The sequence below is a fragment of the Acomys russatus genome, chromosome 16, assembly GCF_903995435.1.
Source record: "Acomys russatus chromosome 16, mAcoRus1.1, whole genome shotgun sequence".
Lineage (NCBI taxonomy): Eukaryota > Metazoa > Chordata > Mammalia > Rodentia > Muridae > Acomys > Acomys russatus.
Window position 1 is genome coordinate 47,203,305 of NC_067152.1, and position 27,855 is coordinate 47,231,159.

The following is a 27,855-nucleotide window of genomic DNA, read 5'->3' on the forward strand; positions in this document are numbered from 1 at the left end:
AGGCAGGAAATGTACATATACTGTAAGTTGCTTCCTGTCTGGTAGTTTGTCACAGCGATGAAAAAGGCAGCTAGTACAGATGGTTTGAAAATGAAGAGAGGCTTAGCCTGGGAAACATTTCTAGAACCCAGAACTTTTTGCAGACTTCTGTTTTTAAAGGAAAAAGCCATTTCTTAAAAAATTGCCAGATCATTTGTTAAAGTTACCAACACAGGAAATTTGCCTAACGAGGTGCTTAGAAGATTGAAGCTCAGGTTATGTGCAGAAATGAAAGGGTGGAAATTAATGCACAAAATGTGAGGGGAGAAGATGGAGGACGCAGTGACTGCCTCAAAGTCATCTGTACGAAGGGAAGTAGACAGACTTTAGGCTCAGCCGACAGAAGCCGCAGTGCAGACCCACCTGGGAGGCAGCCTCAGCTGAAGTGAACGAAGTCTCGGCCTTCCTGCAGGTGCAGTGACCTCAGGTTGTCTTCAAACGCACCCCCCGTGAGGTCCTGGGGGACAGAGAGATCCAGGTCAGTCAGGCTTCCTCTAGCAGAGAGGTCAGGGGCTGCGACAGGGCCTGCCTCTTCACCTGCTGGGCGGTCCGAGGTGAGGGCAGCAGCTGGTGCCACTGCTCCTTAGTTCTGTGGTCACCAGCAGGGGTGAGGGGCTGGGAGGCGCCTTTGCCACCTGCCCTAGGCCCACAGAGGCAGTTAAGCCACTCTCGCGGTTGGCCCAGACTGACTCACTGTCCCTCCTGCCTAGTCAGGGAACTTTGTATGCTCTGTGTTTCCCATCTCTGCGGGATCTGCCAAGTGTCCACCCTCTGATTTCTCTTACCTGTCATCCTCCAATGCCTGAAGGGAGCAAGGCCCATTGTCCTGCAGAGGAACAGCCCAACTGGTGGCAGAGGGGAGTCTGGGGCATCTGGCAAGACGTGGGAGGAACCACTCTGTTCCTCTGAAGTCGTATCACAAGAAGCCTCTGAGCTAGGCTGTGACCCCGACTCTACCTCATCCCTCCACTACCAGTGCTTAGAAACACCTAAGTGAAAAACATTCTGCGAGGGGGGGGTGTGGGGGCAGAAATGCCCACAGTGGCTGCACCCGCTGCCCTTCCCTCTTTCCCTTCCCCATATTCAGAGAAAAATCAGGTTTGGGCCAGAGTCTGTCCCCATGATACCTAACTCTGTTGAACATGGCACTACTCGATGCTCTGAGTCAGCCATGGAAGGAGAGGGTGTGTACAGGACACACAAGCAACAAGGACAAACAGCAGAGTCGCAGAGGACTCCGCCATCAAACTCCAGTAGAGGAGGAAGCCTAGTTCTAACCATGGCAGATGAGTGGTGCTCAGCCTTAAGCCAGACACTCCCACAAACAGCAAGGGAGTTCTCCAGAGGCTTCCCTGTGGAAACAGTCAGCCTCACACGGGTGGCCGCTGCCTGACTTCTACTTCTCTTCTGGAATAAACCAGAGGGCTGGGCGCGCACAGCAGCACCATGTTAGCTGCACGCTGGAGAAGACTCCCACAAGCCGGGCCCTGACACGCCAACATGATGCAGTAGTCCACAACATGCGTGATCATACACAGGTGCCGTGAAGAGCCAGGCGTGAGAACAGAAAGTTGGAGTCCACTCATGGGTGGCAAGCAGACAGTGCTACTGTGTGCACGGTGCTGTGCTGGGGCCATCATGCTGTGAGCTGCGAGCAACATGGGGTGTCTTTGCTGCTACTCATGGCTCTTAGGGGAGCCCTCTGCCCATCCGAGAGCATATCCTCTGTATTCAAATAAACCTACTTATGAAAACAGGTGGAGGGCTAAGTGCGACCTGTGGGCCAGGGCTTGCCAACCTGTGTTGAGCCATTTTCTCTGAGTGTCATGGGCCACAACACAGCAGTTTATTGAAAATGAGAGAACTTCTGGAATGAGGAAGAGTAGCTTCCCTGTGGCGAGGCACTGGAATGTGGGCAGGTAGTTGGTAGAGTGACACCAAGAAGCAGAAGTGACCATCTTTGCCAGTGCACCCCCCACCGAGAGAAAGGGCTGGTGTGAGCCTGAGACAGTTTTAAGTACAAAAAAAGGAGAAAACTTGGGATTCCTAGTTAAATATTTCTCCAAAATAACTTCTCATGTATCACAGATAAAATTAAGAAGCAAACATCCTCGAAATAGACGTGGGCAGTGCTCTGTCAGGGCAGTGATCAAGAATAGTCTCAGGCCGGGTGTGGTGGTGCCCGCCTGTACTCCCAGCACTCAGGAGCAGAGACAGGCCTGTGGTGGTGCCCGCCTGTACTCCCAGCACTCAGGAGGCAGGGGCAGGCCTGCTCTACAAAGGTAGTCCAGCAAAGGCTACACAGAGAAACCCTGTCTTGAAAAACAAAAAAACAAAACAACAACAACAAAAGAACAGCACCTCAGAAGGAATCAAACTTCTACAAGAGGAAATGCCGAATAATATAATGTTATTCTAAGTGGCAAAAATATCAGTTTATAAATTAAAACTCTGGAGCTAGAGATGGCTCAGGAAAGTGCTTGCTGCATGCGCACGAGGATTTGCACTCGGTCTCTAGCACCGCTGTAAAGCCAGGAGCCCTGCAGCCATGGCTGTTGCCAGGAACGGGAGAGCCACTTGGGTTTGCTGGCAGCTAGTCTTACTGAATCAGAGAGTACCAGGTTTAGTGAGAGAACCTGTCTCGATGATGATGAAGACATAGAAAGCACTAGAAAACAAGTGTCAACCTCTACACACACACATATGCCACACACAAGCACACACACACACAAAGAGGAATATTCTTGCCTTCCTTCCTGTATTGAGAAATGCTACAGATTGCTACACGTGGGAACAGAGCTAAGGACAGGCCTTCCCCTCCCATAGTATCACAAGCTTAGTGACAGTTCCCAGGTGTGGCTATTAGTCATTTGCAACTGTGTGACATCACTCTATAGGAGACACAGACAGGCAGACATGTCTCACTCTGGGGGGGGGGGGGGCGCGCTAGAACCCAGGCTTAACCCTGCCATAACCTGAAAAGAGCTGTCACAGATTGGAAGCCATGGGTGGAATCATGGGCTCAAGTCTGACCTTAGTTCTTCCACCACCTCAACAGCATGGCCTGCCACCTACTATCCCCTCCATGACCCAACAACTGTGGAGGGCAGCAGCCACTGGAGGCTGAGCTGCCCTTTGCTCAGGGCCCACCATGTCCATCACTGGTCACAGAGAGGGTGACAACTCTCCTTGGGGCTGCTGACTGTCCCCTGCTGGTTCAGAGGCCAATGGTAAACAGATGGTTTGGCAAGGGTGACTGGGGTTCAAGGTCTGCTTGGCTCTGCCTCAGCCTGCACCCAGGAGCTTCTTGGTGCAAAGACAGAGCCATTTTACTACAGTGAGGAAGTGCTGTGGACGGGAAATAGGGCTACTGACCAGCAGGTTCCACAGGGTTGCAACCTGGAGCAAAGCCATGTGGACAGGACAGACTGGCTCTACAAGCCCAACACATCCCTTCCAGATGGACTGAACTGTGAACATCAAGATATGTACAGGAAAGAACTTCCTATGCCAGCCTGGTCTACAGAGTGAGTTTCAGAACAGCCAGTGCTACACAGAGAAACCCTGTCTCAAACAAACAAACAAACAAAACAACCCTCCCCAAATAAAACAAAAACCAGTTAATGTTCACATAGTAGACAGTTCTGAGAATAATATCCTAAGAGCCACGTCTCTTGGGAGGGAGTGTCTGCCAAGTGCTCGACCAACCACAGATCAGTTTCCAGAGCAGATGAAAAAAGGTCAGCCTTGGCTCCAGCAAACAGGATGCTTGGCACCTATGCCCATGTGACCAAAAGTGGAGAAACCAGATGACCCAAAGGAGGGTCGTGTGGCCTCCTGGTCAGCACCGCACTGCTGCTGTGTGTGGGCAAGGCTGCTCTCTGACTAGCTTGGCGTACAGCACCGTGAACGCGGTGACTGGACGCAGAACAATGGTTTTCAGTGTCTGAGGGAATGAGAACAGCTTGATGTGACCAGGTGTGCTCACCGCCCCCCCACCCCCCTCACCCCCCATCCCACAGGCCACTCCCCAGCTGCCTCCAGCCCACAGAGCAGCAGCTGTGGCCTCTAACCTAGCTCCAGGCATTCTTGTGCCCACAAGGTAAGATCTGATTTACAGTATGGTAGGGGGCTATGTCCCAGTGCCCATGGTCAGATCTTGTCCTTGGTTTTGATCATGTGACCACAGTGGGAAGGCGGAAGCCCAGGAGCCAACACTCACCAGCTTCACACAGATGACAAAGGGCGACTTGGCAGCCTGGAAATGCAGGATGGGGACCTTCGGCTTGGGTCTCTCCTACAAAGATGGTGGCAGCCGTGAGTCACTACCGCGTCACATGAGCTCCTTCAGACACTCCCTAGCCACAGCCTCTGCTCACAGCTGGTCATCAAGTGGCACATGTGAGTCTTGGGCCAATCGGGACAGAATACGTGGCTGTACCCCGGGTTCTGCCAGCCCCGGCCACCTGACAGCCACAAGAAGAGCCAGCTCTAGTAGGCCAACACTGAGACCCAGACTGAAGGGATGTGTAGCTGGTTCCCCACCGACAGGGGCAGAGTCCTCAGGGATCCCGGAGACTCTTGGGAGCTGAGGGCCGCATCTATTGCACACAGCCCAAATGAGTGTAAGGGAAAGCTGGCATGGTACGGAGGACCCTCTCCTGGAAGGTGCTTTGGTGCTCGGCCACATGGCTACACACCTCAGAGTCCTCATGGCAGTAGAAGCCCTTCCTGATCTTGTTCTCGTCAACGTCACAGAAGGCCACCACCTGGGATGGACATGGGCCAGCGGGTCAGATGGTGGAGGTGGGGGCGTGCTGTAGGATAGAGACGTCAGGACTGTGGAGTCAGGATGGGGGGGAGGGCCCTACCTTGCTCCGGCTGGCCGCGGTCAGGCTGCGGTATAACTTACGGCCCTGCTTGCCAGCATTCCAAATGGTGAAGGACTCCCAGTGAGGCAGGACTTGTTCCTCTAGGAAGCGGACACGATGGGTCCAGATGGTCATCCTGTGGCCACGTAAGGGGAAAGCTAAAGCTGGTTAGAGCCACGTCACCCAGCAGCCCAGGGGTATACATGAGTGGCAAACAGGCACACTTCGGTTTATCCTGTTTAGGGGAGGGAGCACAGAGCTACAATCATATCCAAGGGAGATGTAGCCCTGTTCTTACACCCCGTCACAGCAAGAGACCATGTCAACCAGAGCCCATGGCTGTGGCTACTTTGTTGGGATGTAGACCTGATGGGTCAGGCCTCTCCACAGCTGCCTGTTCTAGCACGAGTGGCTCCAGTCCCTGGCAGGTATGTACATGTGTGTGCACACGAGACAATGGTTGGCATCAGGACCATCGCTCTTCACCTTGTTTCTGAGACAGGGTTGAACCTGGAGCTCAGCGCTTCAGGAAGACTAGGTGGCCACTGAGCCGCAGGCATCCCCGGTTCTGTTTGTGGCACTGGGGTTACAGGTGTGTGTTGCTTTTTATGTGGCTGCTGGGGAGTGAATGCAGGCTTCACTGACAGAGCCATCTCCCAAGGCCCAGAATTCTAGATGTATAACTGGTCCTTCTGAGTTAGAAAGTGAAAAGGGACTTGTAGTGGACACAACAACACAGTCTGATATCCCAGATTAGTCAACAGTCACAAAAAGGTCTGGGTAAAAAGCCACATTCACACCAGGAAGAAGCTTTCTGCCTCAGGCTGTCCCTTCCCTCTGACTTGCTCCCAGGCAGCAGCCTCTCCCCATACAGGTCTCGCCCCCATGCAGATCCCCAGGGCTGGTTCCTTACCAGGCCCCCGGAGCTCTGCTCACCTACTGCCCCTCACCTTGGACCCTAACACCCTGGTCCTCTGGGTGGAGCCGCATTGTATTTGGGGCTGCACCTCGTGTCAGTACCTACATCAGAGCATGTTTGCCTGTTCAGCACTTCCCCAGACCTCCCAAGCTAAACATTCTAATTAGGGTTGTGCTGAGCTCCGTGGTTTTGGTAGGGGACTCCCTAGGGGTTCTGGGAACCACATAAGTGAACAGCATTTAATTCTGAACCCCAGACAGTCCTGTCTATAAGAGAAAGTCCCAAGCAGGACATGTTTCAGCTCCACACAGTACAGCTTGCTGCAGCCATGCCATCATCCCAGGAAATGGAATGGAAGACCCTAAGAACCCTGATCTCACAACAAAGGCCTCATGCAATGTGCAGACACGTCACTAATGTCCTACGCCAAGAATGGATCTTCTGATTTTTATCCCTCAGCAAACTGATGGTCCCAGACAGTTTCAATATGGGAGCAGGAGGGAGCAAGATAGAGTCAAAGGCAAAAAAAACCCAAGACTTGCCTTTTGGAGCATCCAACCAGCAGAGGGGGTGACAAGCATATGCCTGTCTGCTCTGCCTAAGTTTGGTGAGGGTTCTTGACAGTGAATGTGAGGGAACTCCAGGCACAAGCTGCTGAGACCCTGTGGTATGCCAACAGGCCAACCTCTAGCCTCATCCTGGCCGCAAGTGTCCCCTTCCCTTGTGCCTTCAGCAAGGCCCTTGCAGAAGATCTGCTTGGACACAGCCCACTGGTAGGGTTCATGGCTACACTGACAGGAGATGTAGCAGGGGCTACGAGGAGCCCTTTGTCATCCCAGGCTCTACAAGGAATAGCCTGTGCAGAGGGATGCTTGTCCTTAGCTGAACCACAGAGAGCCTGTCTCCATAACCCTGGTAACTACAAGAGATCTGTTTTGTTCAGTGCCTGAGCAAGACATGACGCACACTGTATGTGTATATACGCATCAAATCCATGCGTATATGTACAGTGCACTTGTGTGGTGAGTGCACATGTGCTGTGTGCATTTCTGCATGTGTGTGTGGCATGTACATAGGTAAGTAAGTTCCTGTGCAGCAGCAGCTCCTGTTAGTGACTAAGTAAGGTGATGTGTGGGTGGCACCCTGCACATCTGTCTGCCTGGAGGACAGGTCATCTGGCACCCTGCACATCTGTCTGCCTAGAGGACAGGTCATCTGGCACCCTGCACATATCTGTCTCTTCTTGCTAAGAAACCATCAACTTAGAGCTTAGAGTCAATAGCTAAGGGAACTGGCTTCCCTGGACCTATATGCCTGAGTTTCTGGAACCTTCTTGGAAGAGACTAAAATATTACAGACTCAGCACTGTACTAGAACAAAGGAGTCCCAGGGGAAGTAGTGGCTGACTGGATGGCAAAGGCCCTGTTCCCAGAAGACACGGCCAATGGCCAAAGCATCTGTGGCCAGAAAAAAGCTGTAACAACCTTGCTAGAGGCTCACTGGTCCTGTCAGATGCCACAGCAGCAGTACACCAGCACAGGCAGTCTGAGGCTGGACGCCAGGGATCAGGGCACTAGTGGTGTCATGTTAGGTAGTGCATCCTGTTGCTCTACACTCATCTGGGGAAAGGGCCGTGTATGGTTCTCTTTAAATATTCGATAAAGGTACAAACCCAGCATCACACTGCCATGGGAACAAGGTCAGAAAGACTTCTCTACTGACCTCATCTGTGAGCCTAGGAAGCAGACAGACTGCGGAGCACAAACAGCATGTGGACTGGAAGAGGCTGCGCATACCGTATGAGATGACACATGAGTTAAGGGGACGAAGTGACCACACACCAGGGGCAGCTGCTCGCATTTAAGGACTGTTTGATTCCATGGAGATGGTGCTATTCTCACATCCTTTGGTATCTGACGTATTCCACACACAAAGAGAAGTGACACAAAGTCAGCTCATTCTGAGCCTGAAACAAAAATGACAGAATCCTGAAGTCTGGACAAATGCAACTCCTAAGCAAGCCCCAGGTTGTAATTATAGCTGTTATCCTGGGAGGTGCCGTAGCTCACAGCTTAAAGACTTTAATCCAACACAGAAACTCACATTAGATCACTTATTTTTGTGCTGTGGGTGGCAAAGCTTGCTGTGCAAACACTAAGAAGGGAGCTCTATGCACACAGGCCGCTCCGTACACGCAGGCTGCTCTGTTGAGGGGTATGATGCGTGCCTGCTGGGTGGGCTGCAAGTCACCACCCAAGGGGCTTGAGCTTCGGGGCAGCATGGGAATGACCTCCCTCAACACCGATGACCACGGGATCTCGAGGCATCTCTCACTCACCTCTCCCTGGCCTATAGAATGATGGTGTGAGATCCATATACAGTATTTCTGTAGGCCCATAGACTCAACGTCAGAAACACCTGCAGCTTGGTGCCCAGACAGCTGCCCCGGTGCCTTATCACTCAATTTCTACCTCTATCAGAGGACACTGGGAGAAACAGTGCTGTGTGTTTAAGACTTAGTGCAGGATGGTGTAAGCCAGGCTAGCTGCCTGTAAATCAGTTGTACTCTTGCTGTCTCTGGTACATATGCACTGCTCACCTCGCTGCTGACGTGACTGAGGTTGATCAGTCCGTAAGCAGCACGGCCGGCCACTCATCCACACCTGACGTCAGCACCCAGAAGCTACCTCCTCTGCTTCCTAAGATGATCTTGTGAAGGCTGGTACAGCCTCTTCCCTAACCACGATGACAGGCGCCTCAGTAAAACCCTGGCCGGCTCTCCTTTGTGAGTGTTCTCAGATTACGAAGTTAAACATTTTAACTTTTGGTTGGTGTCCAGGGTGGCTAGAATTGTTAATTGCCTGTTATTTTTACATCAGTCTTGCTAGCTTCCCACTTTCTGCTTTTCTCTTCTCTCCTTGGCGCCTCCACCTGGGGCCTCTTTTGCTGTTCCTTCAGTGACTCCTGCTGAAGGTGGCAGACTATACAGCTTTTCTCATTGCCTTTGTGATTTTTCCCTTGGCCACTTAACTTCCAAATGTTAGATTTTTCAAGATACTGTAATGCTCTCTGACTTAACCCTTTGGTTGCTGAAGATAAGATGTTCTAGTAATTCCATTCCCTATGTTAAAACCCACCCTAGATATTATGAGGATGTGAGCTCTTTGGTAGGCGACAATCCAGCGAGTATAGCGCCTCTCCTGGGACTGGAGCACGGCAAGAAGATACCACTTGGGATCAACACAAGAGCTTGAGGAACAAAGCTACCCGAGGTCAAATGCTACTATCTTACCACTTTTTGCCACAGGAAACTGGGTAACTAAGATATTCATGACATACCCTACACAGCTTTAGCCATTTAAAGTCTGTTAAGACTCAGAGTCCACGGCAGAGTGCAGAGCTCTGGAAATGTCAACTGAGCCTTGCTAGGGCGCAGGGCCGCTGCGATCTTCTCAAATCGTTTACATATTTCCTGTGTTTGACAAGTGGCAGAAAAGACTCGTTCCGTCTGCCCTACTGTGTGCATCCGTGTGTGGGTTTCGTGTGCCTGAGCATCTTCAGTCTGCCCTACTGTGTGCATCCGTGTGTGGGTTTCGTGTGCCTGAGCATCTTCAGTCTGCCCTACTGTGTGCATCCATGTGTGGGTTTCGTGTGCCTGAGCATCTTCAGTCTGCCCTACTGTGTGCATCCGTGTGTGGGTTTCGTGTGCCTGAGCATCTTCAGTCTGCCCTACTGTGTGCATCCGTGTGTGGGTTTCGTGTGCTTGAGCATCTTCAGTCTGCCCTACTGTGTGCATCCGTGTGTGGGTTTCGTGTGCTTGAGCATCTTCAGTCTGCCCTACTGTGTGCATCCGTGTGTGGGTTTCGTGTGTTTGAGCATCTTCAGTCTGCCCTACTGTGTGCATCCGTGTGTGGGTTTCGTGTGTTTGAGCATCTTCAGTCTGCCCTACTGTGTGCATCCATGTGTGGGTTTCGTGTGTTTGAGCATCTTCAGTCTGCCCTACTGTGTGCATCCGTGTGTGGGTTTCGTGTGTTTGAGGGTCTCACAGACCTTCAGGACTGCCATGTCCGCTGAGCATCTTCCCTAGGAGCTGGTCCCATCAGTACCTGCCTCCTGACAGCAACCCCTGCAGGGTGTTCCTATAAGGCTGTGATCGAGTTCAACTATAACGAGGGCGGCTTCTGTTGTACATGACCCCAAAGTCCAGGGACCCAGAGTCAGTGGCATGCTGGAAATGTAGAATTCTCAGGAGGGAATTCCCACTCAGACAGCTCCACCCATGTCAAGAACATAACCGCTACCACCTTAGTGTGGAAGGTTCATGACAATGCATCTATGTCTTCAGCAATAAGAGACCCAGAGGCCACCTCCCCCAGTGCCCATGGGCTATATAGAGGGGACAGTCTTATAGCAGAGGCACAGCTCACTTCATAGTCAGGTGGCTGACACAAGTGTCTCGCACACAGTGCAGACTGAAGAGTTAACAAATTCCCTCAGTGGGCTTGAAGGGCCAAGGATAGCTGGCCAGACAAAGAAGAGTGAAAGGGTTCATTAGGTGTGGAAGCATAGGCCAGCTGTGACAACTCCTTTCACCACGGGGCTTGTTAGTTGTCAGGCCTCCTCTTGGGGCTCATGGTTGAAGCAAATGAGAAGAAAGTTGAGAGCAAGCCTTCAACTCACACAACCAGGGAAGCGGATGCTCCCTGACGTCTGTGGAACAGGACACCCAGCAGCCTGGAGGACTCCACCCTGACCTCCTCGCCCTGCGTCCCACCACTCATGCGTATCACCAGTGACTCACGAGTGCTCTGGGCCTGGCTGTACCAGCCCCTCCCCTGTTCTGGGACCATCCCATTTGTCTCCAGAACTTGGTATGTCCTACTTACTCAAGGACCGAGTGCGTGGCTGCGTACGGGTGGTATCGGTAGAGGAGCAGGCTGTGGTCCACCCGGAAGATTCCGCCCCCTTTCCTGAGGTGTTCGTAGAAGAACAGCAGATCCTCCGGAACCCCCTGCAAAAGCCAGAGGCCGAGGCTCACCATGCCGGGTACCAACCCGGGCTATCAGATGCTGTGGCCCCAGCTATGTGGGAGGCCTGTTTGAGTCCAGAAACTAGTGCTCGACCTGGACACCACAGCCAGACTTTGCCTCAGTAAAAGAAAAGCGTTCACTCTGACACTCAAGGGTAGCATGGGGTGGTGTGGGTCACACGAGCAAAATGGAGATTAACAACTTGTTTGTCTCAGCAGTCAAGAAATGAACTCTAAGACAGACTGGAGGGTTAAGCAGAGGATAGGCTACATGTGGGCTTAAGTCCCAGTTCTGCCTTAAATTCTCTTCTGTGGGTCAGAAAAGAGGCAAAGCATCAACAAAAGCAATGGGCTCATCAGTGAGCAGAGCGGCCTCGGAGCTGCGTGGCCTGACACTGGAAAGTCAGCCACTGTGGAGAAGAAGGGGACAGGAAGCTGGCTTACTAAGAGGCCCTCAATGAGATGCTCAGTGGGGAGAGGCTGGGGTCACAGCACAAGGAAGGCTGAGATACTAGGGTCAAGAGTCCCACCCACAGGGCAGTCTGTTACAAGGCTGGACTTTACCGCCACGGGCAGAAGGGGGCGATGGTGAGCCAAGATCCAGCAAAGCAGCAGAGGCGTGCTGGGCAGAGGCTGAAGTAACTCCCTGAACCCTACCTAGCCTGCAGGCGCCTCTGCAACCCAGGGGGATCCGCAAAGAGCCCAAAGTCTACTGGTTGGCACTTACCCGTCCTCCTTCATCAAATGGGCCCACGTGGGAAAACCAAGCTCGAGAGCAGAACCAGGTGGGCATGATCACCGTGGGGCCATGGGAGGTGAACACCTAAAAGCAATTAGCAACCATGGGACTAACAGAAAAGAACAGCTTGTTGGAAACAACTACAGTCTGTTGTTACTCACGTGCCATTAACAAAGTGACAACAGAACTGACGCCCGTGCTTTGTGGGAACAAGGAGTCAAAGCTCTGTACAGAGACAGACCCATAAAACACACAGGCGGACACCAACTGGGGCCACTTCCGGGTCCCCACAGGAGGGACCTCTCGGCTTATGCAGGACAGGTGGGAACTGAAGTACCATGAAAGGGTACCAGCAATGACTAGAGAGTGAAGCTTGACACAGCGTCCCGGAATGGCATAAACAAAAACTGAGTAATTTCTAATGAGCTTGAAACTTGAGCCTTCCCACAAAGAAAAGTCCAGGCCAGGAGGGTCTCTGGTGCACATTGCCAAATGCTTAAAGAGCCAACACCCTCTTCACAAACTCTTCCAAAAACAGTTAAGCAGAGAAGTCTTTCTAAATCACTCAATACCAAAGCCAGGGAAAGACCACCACAAGAAAGCAGCACCAAGTCTTTCTTATGAACAGACCCAAGAAAACGCCAGTGAACTGAATTTACCGCAGGATAAATGCACCAGCAGCCGATTGAGGACAAAAACCTAAACAGATGCTGAAGCATTTGGCAAAGCCTGGCTGTGGAGGATCAGCTGCCGAGATGTGCGCCAGGTGTGGAGCAACCGCACACTCGGTTACGCTCTGCCCGTGCACTGCTCACAGCACTGGGTTTGCCATGCTCCGGGACATGCTTCCACAGACACTGCTCTGCTTTCCCAGCAGCCAACTCCTATGTAGCCTTTAAAACCTTCTGATCAGAATGTTTTATTTAAGCACTCTCCCCAGAGCTTCCTGTCACTGTCCTCCTCACACTGACGGGCAATCACCTGTTCATGATTTGCCTCTCAGCGCTGGCTGGAGCTTCCGGCAGGCAGAGGCATGTCTGACTGACTCCTGAGTCTCAGTTCCCAGAGTGCCCCTCTGTAGCAAGAGTTCAATATGCTTGCGTCACCTTGACGATACATGGTCTGAGCCCAGCCTCAGCAGATCCCAGGGCAAAAGTCTCCATCAGAAAGGGTGAAAGAGCACCCAGATCTTGTTGGATATGGTAATACACACCTATAAGCAATGGCATCTCAATGTGTACACACACGTGAATAAATAACAAAAAGAGAGAATTTTAAATTGGGCGCAATGGATCAAGGTCCTTGCCACCAGGCCTGATGACCTGAGTCCAATCTCTGGAAACTGACACGGAAGAAGAAACAGTCTCTCCCATACTGGCCTTCAACCTCCACATGTGGGTAATGGCGAGAGCATGCTCACACACAGAATTAATCAATAAAATCAGTGTTTAAACAACTTTAAAACCACACTTGTAATCTCAGCACTCAGGAGGCTACAGCTGGAAGATCAGGCCAACCTGGGCTACAAGAGACTCTATCTCATAAAAATAAAAGTTCTCAAAGGAGACAGCAGGGAGGAGACTGGAGCATGTCTAAGACAGGCCTGTCCCGGGTGGGGAAAAGGCCAGTGCTTGCCAGGAAGACACAGCCCCAAGTCCTGTGTCACCTGCTTAACTGTCCCCAGTGCAGTAGCAAGTGTCTAGGGGTGCCTTTGGCATGGTGAGCACCTCGGCACCACAACACTCAAACCGATCTCCCCAGTGGTAGTGTCAGTTTGAGTGGTGAAGGTCAGCTATGTGGCTAAGTTCCAGGCTGTGCTGGCTAAGCAGGCCTGATAGCAGTGGCGACCACCTGTCTTAGTTAGATTTCTATTGCTGTGGGGAGATACCACAACCACAGCAGTTCTTACAAACAAAAACATTTCACTGGGGCTGGCTTACAGTTTCAGAGGTTTAGTCCATTACTGTCCTGGCAGGAATCATTAGAGTGTGCAAGCAGGCAGATATTCTGGAAAAGGCTGAGACATCTACATCCAGATCAGCAGGCAGCAGCAAGAGACTGCTAGCTGCTAGACCTGGCTTGAGCTTCTGAGACCTCAAAGCCCACCCCCACCCCCCCACCCCGTGATGCACTTCCTCCAACAGGGCCAAAGCCCACCCCCTAGTGACAGACTTCCTCCAACAGGGCCACACCCACTCCAGGGCCACACCCACTCCAGCAAGGCCATGCCTCCTAATAGTGCCCCTCCCTATGGGACCCATGGGGGTCATTTTTGTTCAAGCCATCACTTCCCAGGGTACAGAGATCTCTGCTCGTCTAGTTCCCTCCTCTCTGAAGGCTGTTTCAGTCCCTGCTCTAGCGACAGACTCCCAGGTTTTGTTCCAAAGAAATGGCTGTCAAAAAGAAATGAGGTGTAGTGTCTTTCTCTCTTGTCTTTTTTTTTTTTAAGACAAAGACGTCAATTTCTTTTCATATGTCCCCAAAAAGGATGTCAGCAGGCTTTTTCGACAGGGAGTTGGGGCAGACTGCTCAGGCAGTAGAGGAGGGAGGAGCCAGACACTAATGGTGGGGGAGCTAGGAGCCTTGAGTTCCTGAATACATTCCTGAATAGGTTTCTATGTCCACGCTCAGCAGCTTGAACAGCTGAGGGGCCCACAGGCTAAGGGCCACGTCAACATCATTGCTATAAAAGCCGCCTTCCCTCAGCGCCTTCAAAGTCAGGTCCGTCCTCGAGAGGAGGAAGCGATGTCCTCCAGGTTCTTAGTATCTGGCAGTTCTGGTAACCACCACTCCCTCACACTGACGTGGGGTGCTCAAACAATGCGCTCCCAGACACCAGGGCCCTGGGAACCCCAAACACAGGCCAGCTTCAGGCTTCAGGCATCTGTAAGCAGAAGCCTCAGCTCCTGTCTCTTTATTTTGTTTTTAATAACCCCCCCCCTTTTTTTTCTTTTCTTTTTTGGCAACTGGGTCTCACTACGTAGCCCTGGCTGTCCTGGAACTCACTCTATAGACCAGGCTGGCCTCGAACTCACAGAGATCCACTTGCCTCTGCCTCCCAGGTGCTGAGATCAAAGGCGTGCGCCATCATGCCCGGCCCCGTTTTGTTTTTAAAAAGACTTATTATTGTGTATGTATGAGTGTTTTCCCTGCACGTATGTACGTGCACCACATTAACCTGGTCCCACAGGGGTCAGAAGAGGGCGTCCGAGACCAGAGTTACAAGTGGTTGTGAGCCGCCCTGTGGGTGCTGGGAGCTGACTCTGGGCCTCTGCAAGAACACGTTTGCTAAACCACCGTGCCAGCCCTTTAGTTCCCAGTTCCACCTCTTGACATAGAGGTTTACCATGACTGGGAGTCCTGGGACCTTCTCGCTGCCTTCTGGGCCTCAGAGAGCCCATTAGATTCTGGGAGCCTTACCCAGGGATCACAGCTTCTACCCCACTGACCTGTCCCCAGCCCCGCAGGGATGAGGGCTGTGATGCTCACCTATATGACTTATTTTTTGCTTGGTTTTGTTGTTTGGTTTTTAGTTTTGGTCCATTGATCCCAGAACCTCACACAAACACTCGCAGCCTCTTTACTTTTTATTTTGAGACACCATGTTTCCCTGGCTGGTCTTTATATATATATATAAATATATATATTTTTTTTTTTTTTTTTAATTCACTTTACATCCCACCAGGGATGGGGAGGTGCTTACCTCCTAACCAAATCCTGAGCAGCTCTGCCTGGCCTGCTGCCTCCCACCCCCTAAAGAGGGACTCCTTCTGTGACACAGAGGCCCACACACAGTGTGGAGCCTCCGATGCTACTCTGGAGCTCCTGACAGGTCTGTGGTGCACATCTAAAATGGGGAGACTAGCTAAGCATCCTGCACACCTTTAATCCCAGCCTCAAGACGGAGGCATCCATTTCCTTTCTCTTGCTTTATTGCTCATTAGACTTTCGAGCACTACACTGAAAAAGGTAAGTGTGGGTACTGTTGATTTCAGAAGAAAATGCTGTCTCTAGCTACAGCTATGGCACACAGCTTCCACACTGAGATATGTTCTTTCTATTACTAGTTTCTTTGTGGTTTTTATCTTGCAGGGATGTTGAACTTGGTCCAGGCTGAGCACAGTACACACATTCCTGCACTCACATTCCTGACCACACAGAAAAACAGGCAATGCAACACACACACACACACACACACACACACACACACACACACACACTCTCAGGTCTCTGAAGGGCCAGAGTCACTGGAGCTGCCCACTTAGCCAGGATAGAATTGTTTTGCTTGGAGACTTTTTAAAGTTTGGTTTCTGGCTGGGCGTGGTGGCACTCACCTTTAACCTCAGCACTCGGGAGGCAGAGGTAGGCGGATCACTGTGAGTTCAAGGCCAGCCTAGTCTACAAAGCAAGTCTAGGACAGCCAAGGCTACACAGGGAAACCCTGTCTCAAAAAACCAAAAAACAAACAAACAAATCTGGCAAGACAACACTTCTAAGGCTTCAAATGCTTTAGAAACTTGCTAGTTACTAGTTTAATCATCTTGTAAACTGTTATTTATTTATGCTGGGACTAATCCTGTTTTCATCTGTCGTAGTGTAAAATATACTATTTCAGTGTGCAGTGAGCTGGGTCCCCAAACAGGGCTGCAACTGGGCAGCAGGTGGTTCTCTCTGAGCACACACATCTCCTTCACCCAGGACCCAGCAGGATGTGAGACGATCCCGCCTGATCATTCCCTCTGAGCACAACAACAAGCAACTGATCACAGACTCAGGATAGTGGCTTCCCTCAGGAGACAGGAGATGGATGACGTCAGGCTGATGCCTCATTACAAGAAGCCCAAAGATCCCCTGGAAGAAAACCAATCTTTGGCAGTTTCAGGGATGTTATAAGCAGGGCATAAAACAAAGCACCCCCTGCTGGTGAGCAAGTGATAGGTACTGTGCACGAGAGACACAGACAGACAGACGACAGACAGACAGACAGACCACAGACAGACAGACAGACAGGAGGGGGCACGGAGCACACTGTGCAAGTTAAGAGGCTTCTGCATCGAAGGCTACGATCAGCCTGAAAAGACAGCCCTCGGTGTGGGAAACAGATGTAAATGTTGACAAGGCTCCGACCAATCAACAACAAAAACCTAACAGTTGAAATTAAAATGGACAAAAGATGTGACCAGGCATTTCCCCACAGAAGATACAGGGAGCTCAACACATGCTCGAACAGCTGCTCAGCTTGTCTTGGCACCAGAGAAACGTCAAGAGCCTGTGAGATGCACCTTGCCCTCAGCAGGACGGTGCTATCAACACCTCCGCCCCAAACCACGGATGCCGATAAAGCTGTGGAGAAATCAGACACTCTCTTACCCCCACCACTGCTGGAACAGCAGCTGTGAAAAATAGTTTGGTAGTTCCTCAAAAAAACTAAAAATAGCATTACTGTATGCTCTGGCAATTCCTCTTATGGCTGCACACCTGAGAACTGAAAGTGGGTTTGGGACAGATGTGTGTAGACTCAAACTCCCAACAGCCAGGAGAGGGAGGCAGACATCTGGAGGAGCGTGTAGCCCAAGGAAGAGGTTCTGACAGCTGCAGAAACACGGATGACCCTGTGGACACTATGCCAGGCAAAGCAGGCAGCTTTGTGAGGCTCCATTTACAAGGCCCTAGAGTTGTTCAGCTTCTAGAGACAGGGAAGACAGTGCGAGGCCTGGGATGGGGTGAGATCAGTGCTCAGTGAGAGCAGTCTGTTTGGGTTGTCCCTGCCCTTCTGGAGGATGGGCATTCCCACTTCTCCTCTGCTCTGCGGGGCTACGTCTCCCTGAGACACGCGTACGCCTCACACTGCCCTTGCCTAGCTGCGTTTGGTTTCTGCAGATCCTTGCTTCTACCCTTGGGTGTCGGGAAACAGCTCAAAGAAAACATACTCAGGGCTCGTTTGAATCCTTTCTTAGTTTCCATATCTCTAGCTGACACGGGCCTTAGAAGATTCTCTAGTTTGTTTGGTCCTTGTCCACAGCACTGGCCACAGTCAGTGGAAACCTTCAGAAGCCTCTGTGAGGCCGCGCCTGACTAACCTGCATGTCATGGTGGGAGCAGGAAAGGGCGGGAGGGCCGCAGTCGACTACAGGACTCTTAGCTGCTCCTCAAGGGATTCAGAAGGTGCAAAGCCAAGTGCAGCCTCATACAACGTGATGACAATTTACTGTCACGCTGTATCAGGCACTGAAATACGGACAGATGAGCACAGCAAATCTGCAAGTGAATCCACATGCATTTTCAACAGAAGTGCAGCGGCAAAGAAGAGACACCAAGTGCATCTGGATGTGGAACTGAAATCCGCACAGATAGAAAACTACCCTCAGCCCTCACCTCAACCCGTGACAAACTTAGCCGACAATGACCAGGCAGACTGAATGTTAAGAGTCCTAGCCGTAAAATTCCTAGAAGAAAACATGTAATAAAATGTTTTCAAGTTGGGCAGAGTGTTTCAAATCAGAAGACAAACTCACAAACTGAAATTGGACTTCATCAAAATTAAAAACGTTAGGCTTTGAAAACTGAAAAGGTGAAGTAGACCTTCCTTTTCACGGCCCTAACACTAGGCACTCTCCACACACTCCTTCTGACGGTGGCTATGTCCCTCCTACAGCGGTACATCTGGGAAGCCGTGCCCAGGGAGGCCAAGGTGGGGAGGTGGGAACAACAAAGGCCACAGGCTCGCTAGACACGGAGCTCCAAGTGGCCCACACTCCCACAGCACAGGCCACAGCTGACAGCTACAGCCCAGCAGGCCAGTCAGCTCCCTCAGCAATCACCGCCCTTCTTGGAGAGTCAGGGAAGCACATGCAGGCCAAGGTAAGAGGTCTGTGAGAAAAGGACAAGACTTGGCTAGAGACTGAGAAGGAAGATGGGAGAGATGTAAGAGGCTGATGAGCATGGAAGCCAAGATTTCCCAAGAAAGGCAACGGAGGTGGGGAGGTGAGGAACGGGAGATGGGGGAGCACTTAAAGGACACATAAGGAAGGTGGCACACTAGGAAGGTGACACACTAGGAAGGTGGCACACTAGGAAGGTGGCACACAAGGAAGGTGGCACACAGGCTGTGGGCCTGGAGGTGTGGAACTGCGCTGGCCTGACCTACAGGCAGGGAACATTGCTGTCAGAAGAGCACTGGGTGGGCTGTGACTACTGCACACAGCAGCTGAGACTTCTAATCACCAGACAGTGGTCAGCTACACTGGAGCTCCGAACCTCTTGGATACTCACCTGGGGAAGGCCAGCACCAGGTGCAAAGTCCTCATTCAGACAGGGCCAGACCCCACTATCCCAGCCAGAAAGGCAGACAGAAGTTCGAGGAAAGATACCCAGCCTAGGCCCTGGCTTCCTACAGACTCCATTAATAGAGGCCACAAAACTGTGACCGACAGCAACAGACTTTTAAGCCTCTAATCTTTGAAGTGGTTGGTTATGCTGTGATGACAACTATGGATGTGTCAGCGGCTGCTGTGGAAATGCTCCCCTAGGAGAGCAAGTGTGAATGCTATCTCTGGATCCAGGGACTCTGCTCCCTCTAGGAAGGACAGACACAGGGCAGGCTGCGCGCTTTCACATAAACAAGTAGCAAGGATATGAAGACAGCCCCGATTTCCTGGTGCCAACAACCAGCAGCCTAGGCGTTGGAGACTTGAATTTCTGGCCCTCCTGTTTTGGACAGTTCCATGGTGAAAGTCCTGTTCTGTGGGTGAAATCCCACCTACAGCATTCGATCAAGTAGGTCTGTGTGGAGCAGGCGCCCTAACCCTGACCCTGCTGCACACACACGCGACCGTTGCTTCCCTCCGGAGGCAGCTGGGGATCCTTGGAAGGGCTCTCCACACAGGACTTCTCACGCACGACTAAGCATCACCTGGAGCCCCATCATCCTGTCGCTGGGCCTATGGAGCAGGTTGTCCAGCAGCTCTCTGGAACAAAGAGCATCTCCCACGAGCCATGGCGACTGTCTTGACAGACATCTCAACTGAAGAGATCCAAGTGACTGGCACATCAGTGTTTTCTACAAGACAGCGTGTTGTATGTTCTGCCTCTCTAGGTCTTAAAGAATGAAAGTTCCCCCAGGACAGGACACACTGGGGATCGTTTGTCCACCTGCACCTGCAGGACACAGGACTATGGGCTCCACTCACTCACTTCAAAGCACCCAGCAGTACCAGCTGCCTTCCTTATGTCAGACACCTTAAAAATAGCTATACAAGATGGGGTAACCAGCTGTATCTGGGATCTTTCTGCTCAAAACACCCAGGTGGGTGTTAACAGGCAGTATGGGATAGAAATATGGTCAGTGGCTACCTCTAAACTACCTGGGAAAAAACAGAGGCTGAAGCTGATTCTCCCAGTACCCACACAGATGATGCCCCACAGGCTGACCAGGAAGAACCCTGACCTAGCCCCAGTTGTTACAGTGGGTATATTCTGAATATGAAAAATTAATATGCCCCATGCACACACAGCAGGACACTTGCTCTGCCTCAGGCTGTGGCCACTCACCACCTGTTCTGACCCTCAGATACAGAAGCAGCAACCGTCACTGTCCAATGTCCTACCTGAGACAACGGCAGCAAGTCAACTGCTATTTCCTCTCTGTTTTACCACAGAATTAGTCAGATCCATGCCTCTCAAACTCCTAGTTTTAAAAATGCTTTCAGCCCTGTTTTTGCCCATTGTTAATCATCCTTCTTATTTGCTCAATAAAAAGAAAAAAGAAACAAACAGGCAAAGAGCAAAGAGTATGAACATGTAAGAGAAAAGAGGGGGACATGTAAGAGGAAGCCATACAGAGACGGCAGGGCTACACATAAGAGGGAAAAGTGTGGCCAGGCAGAAGCGGCCAGGAGGGGCATGGGCGGTCAGTCAGGGTGACTTTCAACAGGCCTGAAGGGTCCTGTTTCATCACAAAGCACGTGAGGACGGGAGGTGCTACCCAGATGGAAAGAATGCTTTCACGAGTACCAAGTACTTTAAAAACAAAACAAAAGACACAGACTTGAACTGGGTGTTTTAGGGATAGAAGTTCTTAAAGGAAGAAGATGAAGCACTTAATGTGTGAGCTCCACTAGCTATACCTCACCAGGATGGATATGAGTTTTTCTTGGAGATTAAGAACAAAGTTTATGCCGGGCGTGGTGGTTCACGCCTTTAATCCCAGCACTCGGGAGGCAGGGGCAGGCGGATCTCTGTGAGTTTGAGGCCAGCCTGGTCTACAAAGCGAGTCCAGAACAGCCAAGGCTACACAGAGAGACTGTGTCATGAAAAACAAAACAAAACAAAACAAAAAAAGAACAAAGTTCATACAACTATTTCTAGATTCTATAGTTGGTTTTTATTTCTAAATTCTAACTTGCTGGAAGATCATCTCTAACTGTTGAAATTATATCTTCTGTGTTGTATGGATGTAACACCTGTCAATAAAAAAATCTGATGGCCAGGGCTGGAGAGACGGCTCAGAGGTTAAGAGCACTGGCTGCTCATCCAAAGGTCCTGAGTTCAATTCCCAGCACCCACATGGTGGCTCACAACCATCTATAATGTGATCTGGTGCCCTCTTCTGTCTGATGCCCTCTTCTATCTGATGTTCTCTTCTATCGTGCAGGCATACGTGTAATAGAGTGCTTATATACACAAATAAATAAATCTTTGAAAAAAAATCTGATGGCTACTGCTTAGGCAGGAAATAGGAGGTGGGACATATGGAAGGCAGAAAGGATTCTGGGAAAGAGACAGCATGGGAGTTTCTGCCAGCAAGATGTGAGGAGGACAGACGCACAGCACCTGAGCACAGGTAACCAGCCATGTGGCAGATGTGAGGAGGACAGACGCACAGCACCTGAGCACAGGTAACCAGCCGTGTGGCAGATGTGAGGAGGACAGACGCACAGCACCTGAGCACAGGTAACCAGCCGTGTGGCAGCACAATGCAGACTAGTATAGTGCGTTATTTGAAGTTACAGGCTAGTCATTGAAAAGCCTAGCTATATGACCTAGGCCAAGGTATTTGTAAAAAATAGTTTGATTCTCACAAGTTGTTATTCCAGGAGCTTGAGGCTGGGAGGAAAAACCACCTGCAACACTAGATCAATAACAACAGTTCCAGTATTCTGGCAGTTTATTATCTACATAGCTGTAAAAATAAACTCTAATGTGAAATTAAACTGCTATGGCTTTTAAATTTAGTAAAGACTCGGGCACTAATAAAATATTTCCTACCCCATTCCACACTACAGAGCAAGTTCTGAAAGATCACAGGCTCAGCTGCTGGGAGATGGCAGTTTTCTTGGGCCTGTACCTCTTACGACTTTATGACACTCCCTGGCAGTAAGAATGATCAGCGGAATCATCTCCTTCAAAATATGCGTGTCTACAGGAAGAAACCACTGAGCTAGGATGGGGGCATGCACCCTGCAGGCCAGGCCTCACTGAGCTAGGATGGGGGCATGCACACTGCCGGCCTCACTGAGCTAGGATGGAGGCATGCACCCTGCCGGCCTCACTGAGCTAGGATGGGGGCATGCACCCTGCCGGCCTCACTGAGCTAGGATGGAGGCATGCACCCTGCCGGCCTCACTGAGCTAGGATGGAGGCATGCACACTGCCGGCCTCACTGAGCTAGGATGGAGGCATGCACACTGCAGGCCTCACTGAGCTAGGATGGAGGCATGCACACTGCAGGCCTCACTGAGCTAGGACGGGGGCATGCACCCTGCCGGCCTCACTGAGCTAGGATGGAGGCATGCACCCTGCCGGCCTCACTGAGCTAGGATGGGGGCATGCACCCTGCAGGCCTCACTGAGCTAGGATGGGGGCATGCACCCTGCAGGCCTCACTGAGCTAGGATGGGGGCATGCACCCTGCCGGCCTCACTGAGCTAGGATGGGGGCATGCACCCTGCAGGCCTCACTGAGCTAGGATGGAGGCATGCACCCTGCAGGCCTCACTGAGCTAGGACGGGGGCATGCACCCTGCCGGCCTCACTGAGCTAGGATGGAGGCATGCACCCTGCCGGCCTCACTGAGCTAGGATGGAGGCATGCACCCTGCAGGCCTCACTGAGCTAGGACGGGGGCATGCACCCTGCCGGCCTCACTGAGCTAGGATGGGGGCATGCACCCTGCCGGCCTCACTGAGCTAGGATGGGGGCATGCACCCTGCCGGCCTCACTGAGCTAGGATGGGGGCATGCACACTGCAGGCCTCACTGAGCTAGGATGGAGGCATGCACACTGCAGGCCTCACTGAGCTAGGATGGAGGCATGCACACTGCAGGCCTCACTGTCTCACCAGAAGGGATGGATGACTCCAGGCTGACATCAAGGCTGAATGCATGTAGGGCAACACCTCTGTCAGGTCACTGTCTACGCCTGGTGCCATGCTTAATGCTGTGGCCCTAGAATGCATTTTCATCTTCCCTTCTGGATTTGAACTGAATCCTGATGGTGAGCTGGAGCTGGAGAGCATTTTAGCTTAAAGCAACAACAGGAGCCCTCGACATGTCCAGGTCAAGCATCTCCATGACGCTCAGTTGAGCAGAGGCAGAATGTACAAGATGGGCAAGGCCAGACATCAGAGCAGGCCCCGCCCCCATCTGGCCAGAAATGGAGTAGTATTAAGGAGAGGGTTAGAACCACAGCAGCAGCAGCGGGTCTGGAAGGAGGTAGGAAGCTGCTAGCTAAGGGCAGCAACGTTCCTAAGGGGCTGCTGAGACACAGAAATGATCCCCATGGTGGGAAAGCCAACCACAAGCCAACATCAACACTGATTCCCTGAAAGCTGAGCCACAGGGGCATTCAGCAACATATTTTCTATTACAACTGAAAACAAAAATGAGAGGAACAGAGATTGTACCAGGCGTGTTTGAGCCCCAGACAGAAAAGGGTACACATGGCATAATTACAATAACTTTATACACATTAGAGCATCTGGAGCCTATAAAATAAAAAGAGTAGGCTGTCCTCCAATGATAGAGAAGCCATGGCAAGTGAGGCCTGGGCGTGGCGACTCATAGCATGCAGCGTGCTGAGGAAGCCTGGGGCCATCCAGCCGTGAAGTGACCTTGTTCTTTGTAATTTAGGGGAAAAAAAAGTTTAGAGAAGGCATGCTTTGTAAACAGGAGAGATAAACACAAGGGTCTGCCCAGTTGTCCCTCCAGCACCTTCCAACACCATAGTTACCCCAGTAATTAAGAGTTTGTAAGAAGGGCAGGCACTGTGGGACAGGTAATAGTTATATAAGAAACCCCAGTACATGGTAGACAGTCAGATCAGCCCTTCTATTAAGATTGACTCTGAACCTAGAAGGATGTCACTACGTGGGGGTGGGGTAAGCAGAGGCCCCTAGCAGTCACCACACCATACTCAGGGGTGAAACATTCACTACTGGAGTCCCTGTGCCCAGTTTTGGAATTGCAATGTGACCAAAGAGAGAGAGTCCAGACATGCTGTTGCCGCAGCCCAAGGCTCTTGCCACACAAGCCATCCCGAGACCCTGAGCATCTGGGACTCTATGAGGTGGACAGACATCCATACTCTACTCTTGTAAACCAGGCCCAAGGCTGTTCTACCTCTCATACTCTTGGAAGAGACAGGGAGGCCTATCACAAATAACTTGGACTCTCAGGAAACAGCAGGTGGCCTTACTCCTCTTCCACTGCCCCAGAAGTATCCAAAAGGACCCGTCCATTCACGTTTGGCCCCAGGAAGCACTAGGACAAGTGTTGGCCTTTGAAGGCTTCTGGGAAGTACCCAGACCGCTCCAGTTCATCTTAGTGCTAATCCTAACCTAGCGGCCCATTCTCAGAAGCCCACTGAGGCCTCAGGCAGCAGCTGGCCACACCTCTCTATGCAGGTCAGCTCCTAAGTCACCACACAGTCATGATTTACAAAAGAAGGCATAGGCTTTATGCCCCTAAACTTTCACCTAATTGTTACAAACAGAACTGTGTTGTCTTTCCATTTCCCACAACTCTGGTGTGGAGACTGAGTTCCTTCTGTCTCCTGGGGTCTCCTTTGCAGCTCCTCAGGACATGGGCCTGTCACTTTGCAGCTCCTCAGGACATGGGCCTGTCACTTTGCAGCTCCTCAGGACATGGGCCTGTCAGTCACTTTGCAGCTCCTCAGGACATGAGCCTGTCACTTTGCAGCTCCTCAGGACATGGGCCTGTCACTTTGCAGCTCCTCAGGACATGGGCCTGTCACTTTGCAGCTCCTCAGGACATGGGCCTGTCAGTCACTTTGCAGCTCCTCAGGACATGGGCCTGTCAGTCACTTTGCAGCTCCTCAGGACATGGGCCTGTCACTTTGCAGCTCCTCAGGACATGGGCCTGTCAGTCACTTTGCAGCTCCTCAGGACATGGGCCTGTCAGTCACTTTGCAGCTCCTCAGGACATGGGCCTGTCAGTCACTTTGCAGCTCCTCAGGACATGGACCTGTCAGTCACTTTGCAGCTCCTCAGGACATGGATGGGCCTGTCACTTTGCAGCTCCTCAGGACATGGGCCTGTCAGTCACTTTGTAGCTCCTCAGGACATGGGCCTGTCAGTCACTTTGCAGCTCCTCAGGTCATGGGCCTGTCAGTCACTTTGTAGCTCCTCAGGACATGGGCCTGTCACTTTGCAGCTCCTCAGGACATGGGCCTGTCAGTCACTTTGCAGCTCCTCAGGTCATGGGCCTGTCAGTCACTTTGCAGCTCCTCAGGACATGGGCCTGTCAGTCACTTTGCAGCTCCTCAGGACATGGGCCTGTCAGTCACTTTGCAGCTCCTCAGGACCTGGGCCTGTCAGTCACTTTGCAGCTCCTCAGGACATGGGCCTGTCACTTTGCAGCTCCTCAGGTCATGGGCCTGTCAGTCACTTTGCAGCTCCTCAGGACATGGGCCTGTCAGTCACTTTGTAGCTCCTCAGGACATGGGCCTGTCAGTCACTTTGCAGCTCCTCAGGTCATGGGCCTGTCAGTCACTTTGCAGCTCCTCAGGACCTGGGCCTGTCACTTTGCAGCTCCTCAGGACATGGGCCTGTCAGTCACTTTGCAGCTCCTCAGGACCTGGGCCTGTCACTTTGCAGCTCCTCAGGACATGGGCCTGTCAGTCACTTTGCAGCTCCTCAGGTCATGGGCCTGTCAGTCACTTTGCAGCTCCTCAGGTCATGGGCCTGTCACTTTGCAGCTCCTCAGGACATGGGCCTGTCAGTCACTTTGCAGCTCCTCAGGACCTGGGCCTGTCAGTCACTTTGCAGCTCCTCAGGACATGGGCCTGTCAGTCACTTTGCAGCTCCTCAGGACATGGGCCTGTCAGTCACTTTGCAGCTCCTCAGGACATGGGCCTGTCAGTCACTTTGCAGCTCCTCAGGACCTGGGCCTGTCACTTTGCAGCTCCTCAGGACATGGGCCTGTCAGTCACTTTGCAGCTCCTCAGGACATGGGCCTGTCAGTCACTTTGCAGCTCCTCAGGTCATGGGCCTGTCGTCAGTCGTCACTTGAATGTTACATCCTCCTCCATCTTAACGAGCTTTTCAATTTTATGAGGTAATTCTCCAATAAATTTCTGGTAAATGTTTTGTGAATATTTGAACCTTCTTAGAAAAGATCTGAATAAGCCAGGCGGTGGTGGCGCACGTCTTTAATCCCAGCACGTGAGAGGCAGAGCCAAGTGATCTCTGAGTTCAAGGCCAGCCTGGCGTACTGGGTCCCAGCCTGGCGAGTGGGTCCCAGGACTGCTAAGGCTACACAGAGAGACCCTGTCTCGAAAAACTTTAAAAAACAAAAGAAAAGGAAAAAAGGGAAGGTCCAAATCCACATTCACACACGACCAACCCTGACAGGCACAGAATTCTATATTCAAGGGTTCTATGAGTATTTTGAAGCATAACCCTGGAAGACAAAGGGCATTCTACAGTCAGAAAAGCCTGGGCCACCTGGGAAGGAGGGGACAGGACCCTGAGTGACGAGTGAGTGAGTTGAAGAGCGGAAATTCATTTAACATGTCTTTTTTAATCCTACCATTCAAATTTATTTTTTAACAGCAAAGATTACTTTTAACTTTTCTAGTTACTGTACAAAATAATAGGTTTCATAACAACATTTTCACACATAGGTATTATTTTTCTTTGCTTATATTCACCATTATTTTCCACTGAATTTTCTCTACCCCAATTTCTTTATATAGTAGCCAAGGCTATTTAAAATAAAATAATATCATGCTTACAATTTCTGCATTCAGGAGGCTGGGGCAGGAGGATCTTGAGTTGGAGGCTAGCCTGGGCTACATAATGAGACCTTTTCTCAAACAACAACAACAACAGCTTTTCAAAATATAACTTTAAAACAACAAAACTAAAATTAAGTTTTCCATATACACAAAACCTAACCCCCTAGGGAGACTCTGAACTCATAACGGGAATTCACTGTTGTGACGAAAGTTGCTCCCAGAAGTCGTGCAACAGTGGCCCCTGTCTGAAGCCAACCTGACACATTGAGTGCAACTGGCTCTACTAACACGGTACACGGTGTCTCCTTCCAGCTCTCACAGGCACAGTTCCCGCAACCGTCACAGGCAGACCAATGGGTGTTATGCACAGGCTCAAAAATTCACTGAGAGTAAACCTTCCACTCACAGCCTGCACGCAGTCCTGTGACAAGAACATGACGCAGGGCTCTGTGGCACAGCTGGGCCTTGGCTGCCTGTATACAGGAAGGATTTTCTCAACAAAATGATAAGACAGTCTGCCTCCTCGAGGGGATGGACAGGGCCCCACAGAGGGAAGCCGCAGCCACTGACTCCACGACGCCTCATTCAACAGGGTTGGTGAGATTTAAGCCAGTGGCTACTAGGTGAGCCCGTGTCGGGTCTCATAACAGCACACCAGAACTACAGCCAGCCTCTCTCTGCTTCTACACACACTCTTCATCCAGAGCCACAGGCACCTCTGTCCGCTGTCATGGCCACGCTGTGTCCACTGTCATGGCCATGCTTTGTCCACTGCTAAGGTAACTATGTATTTGATTCTGGGGCCACTGTGAGTGACAGTGCTATGCATATTCATCTGGGACACGTTAAGGACACACTGCACAGAGACTAAAGTACCTTCTTTGGATTCTGAGCAACAGTACCCAAGACAATGTCCTCTGTTGACGTGACCCATCAAAGACACAAAGACATGTCTAGTCAACAGCATAGAGATGAGTGAGGATACCAGGCCCTCACCCTGACAGAG

General features: G+C 51.3%; 1 protein-coding gene across 1 annotated transcript in view; it reads right to left on the reverse strand.

Annotated features, from left to right (window-relative positions):
* Positions 1-286: 286 nt before the first annotated feature.
* The window catches only part of B3gntl1 (UDP-GlcNAc:betaGal beta-1,3-N-acetylglucosaminyltransferase like 1), a 57,970-nt gene continuing 30,401 nt past the window's right edge, over positions 287-27,855 (reverse strand). The window contains exons 7-12 of the mRNA XM_051159270.1: positions 11,586-11,681; positions 10,716-10,840; positions 4,911-5,046; positions 4,740-4,808; positions 4,262-4,336; positions 287-496 (exon numbers count right to left, since the gene is read on the reverse strand). Of these exons, the coding sequence (XP_051015227.1) occupies positions 416-496; positions 4,262-4,336; positions 4,740-4,808; positions 4,911-5,046; positions 10,716-10,840; positions 11,586-11,681 (582 nt within the window). The 3' untranslated portion in view covers positions 287-415. The remainder of the gene's footprint in view (positions 497-4,261; positions 4,337-4,739; positions 4,809-4,910; positions 5,047-10,715; positions 10,841-11,585; positions 11,682-27,855) is intronic.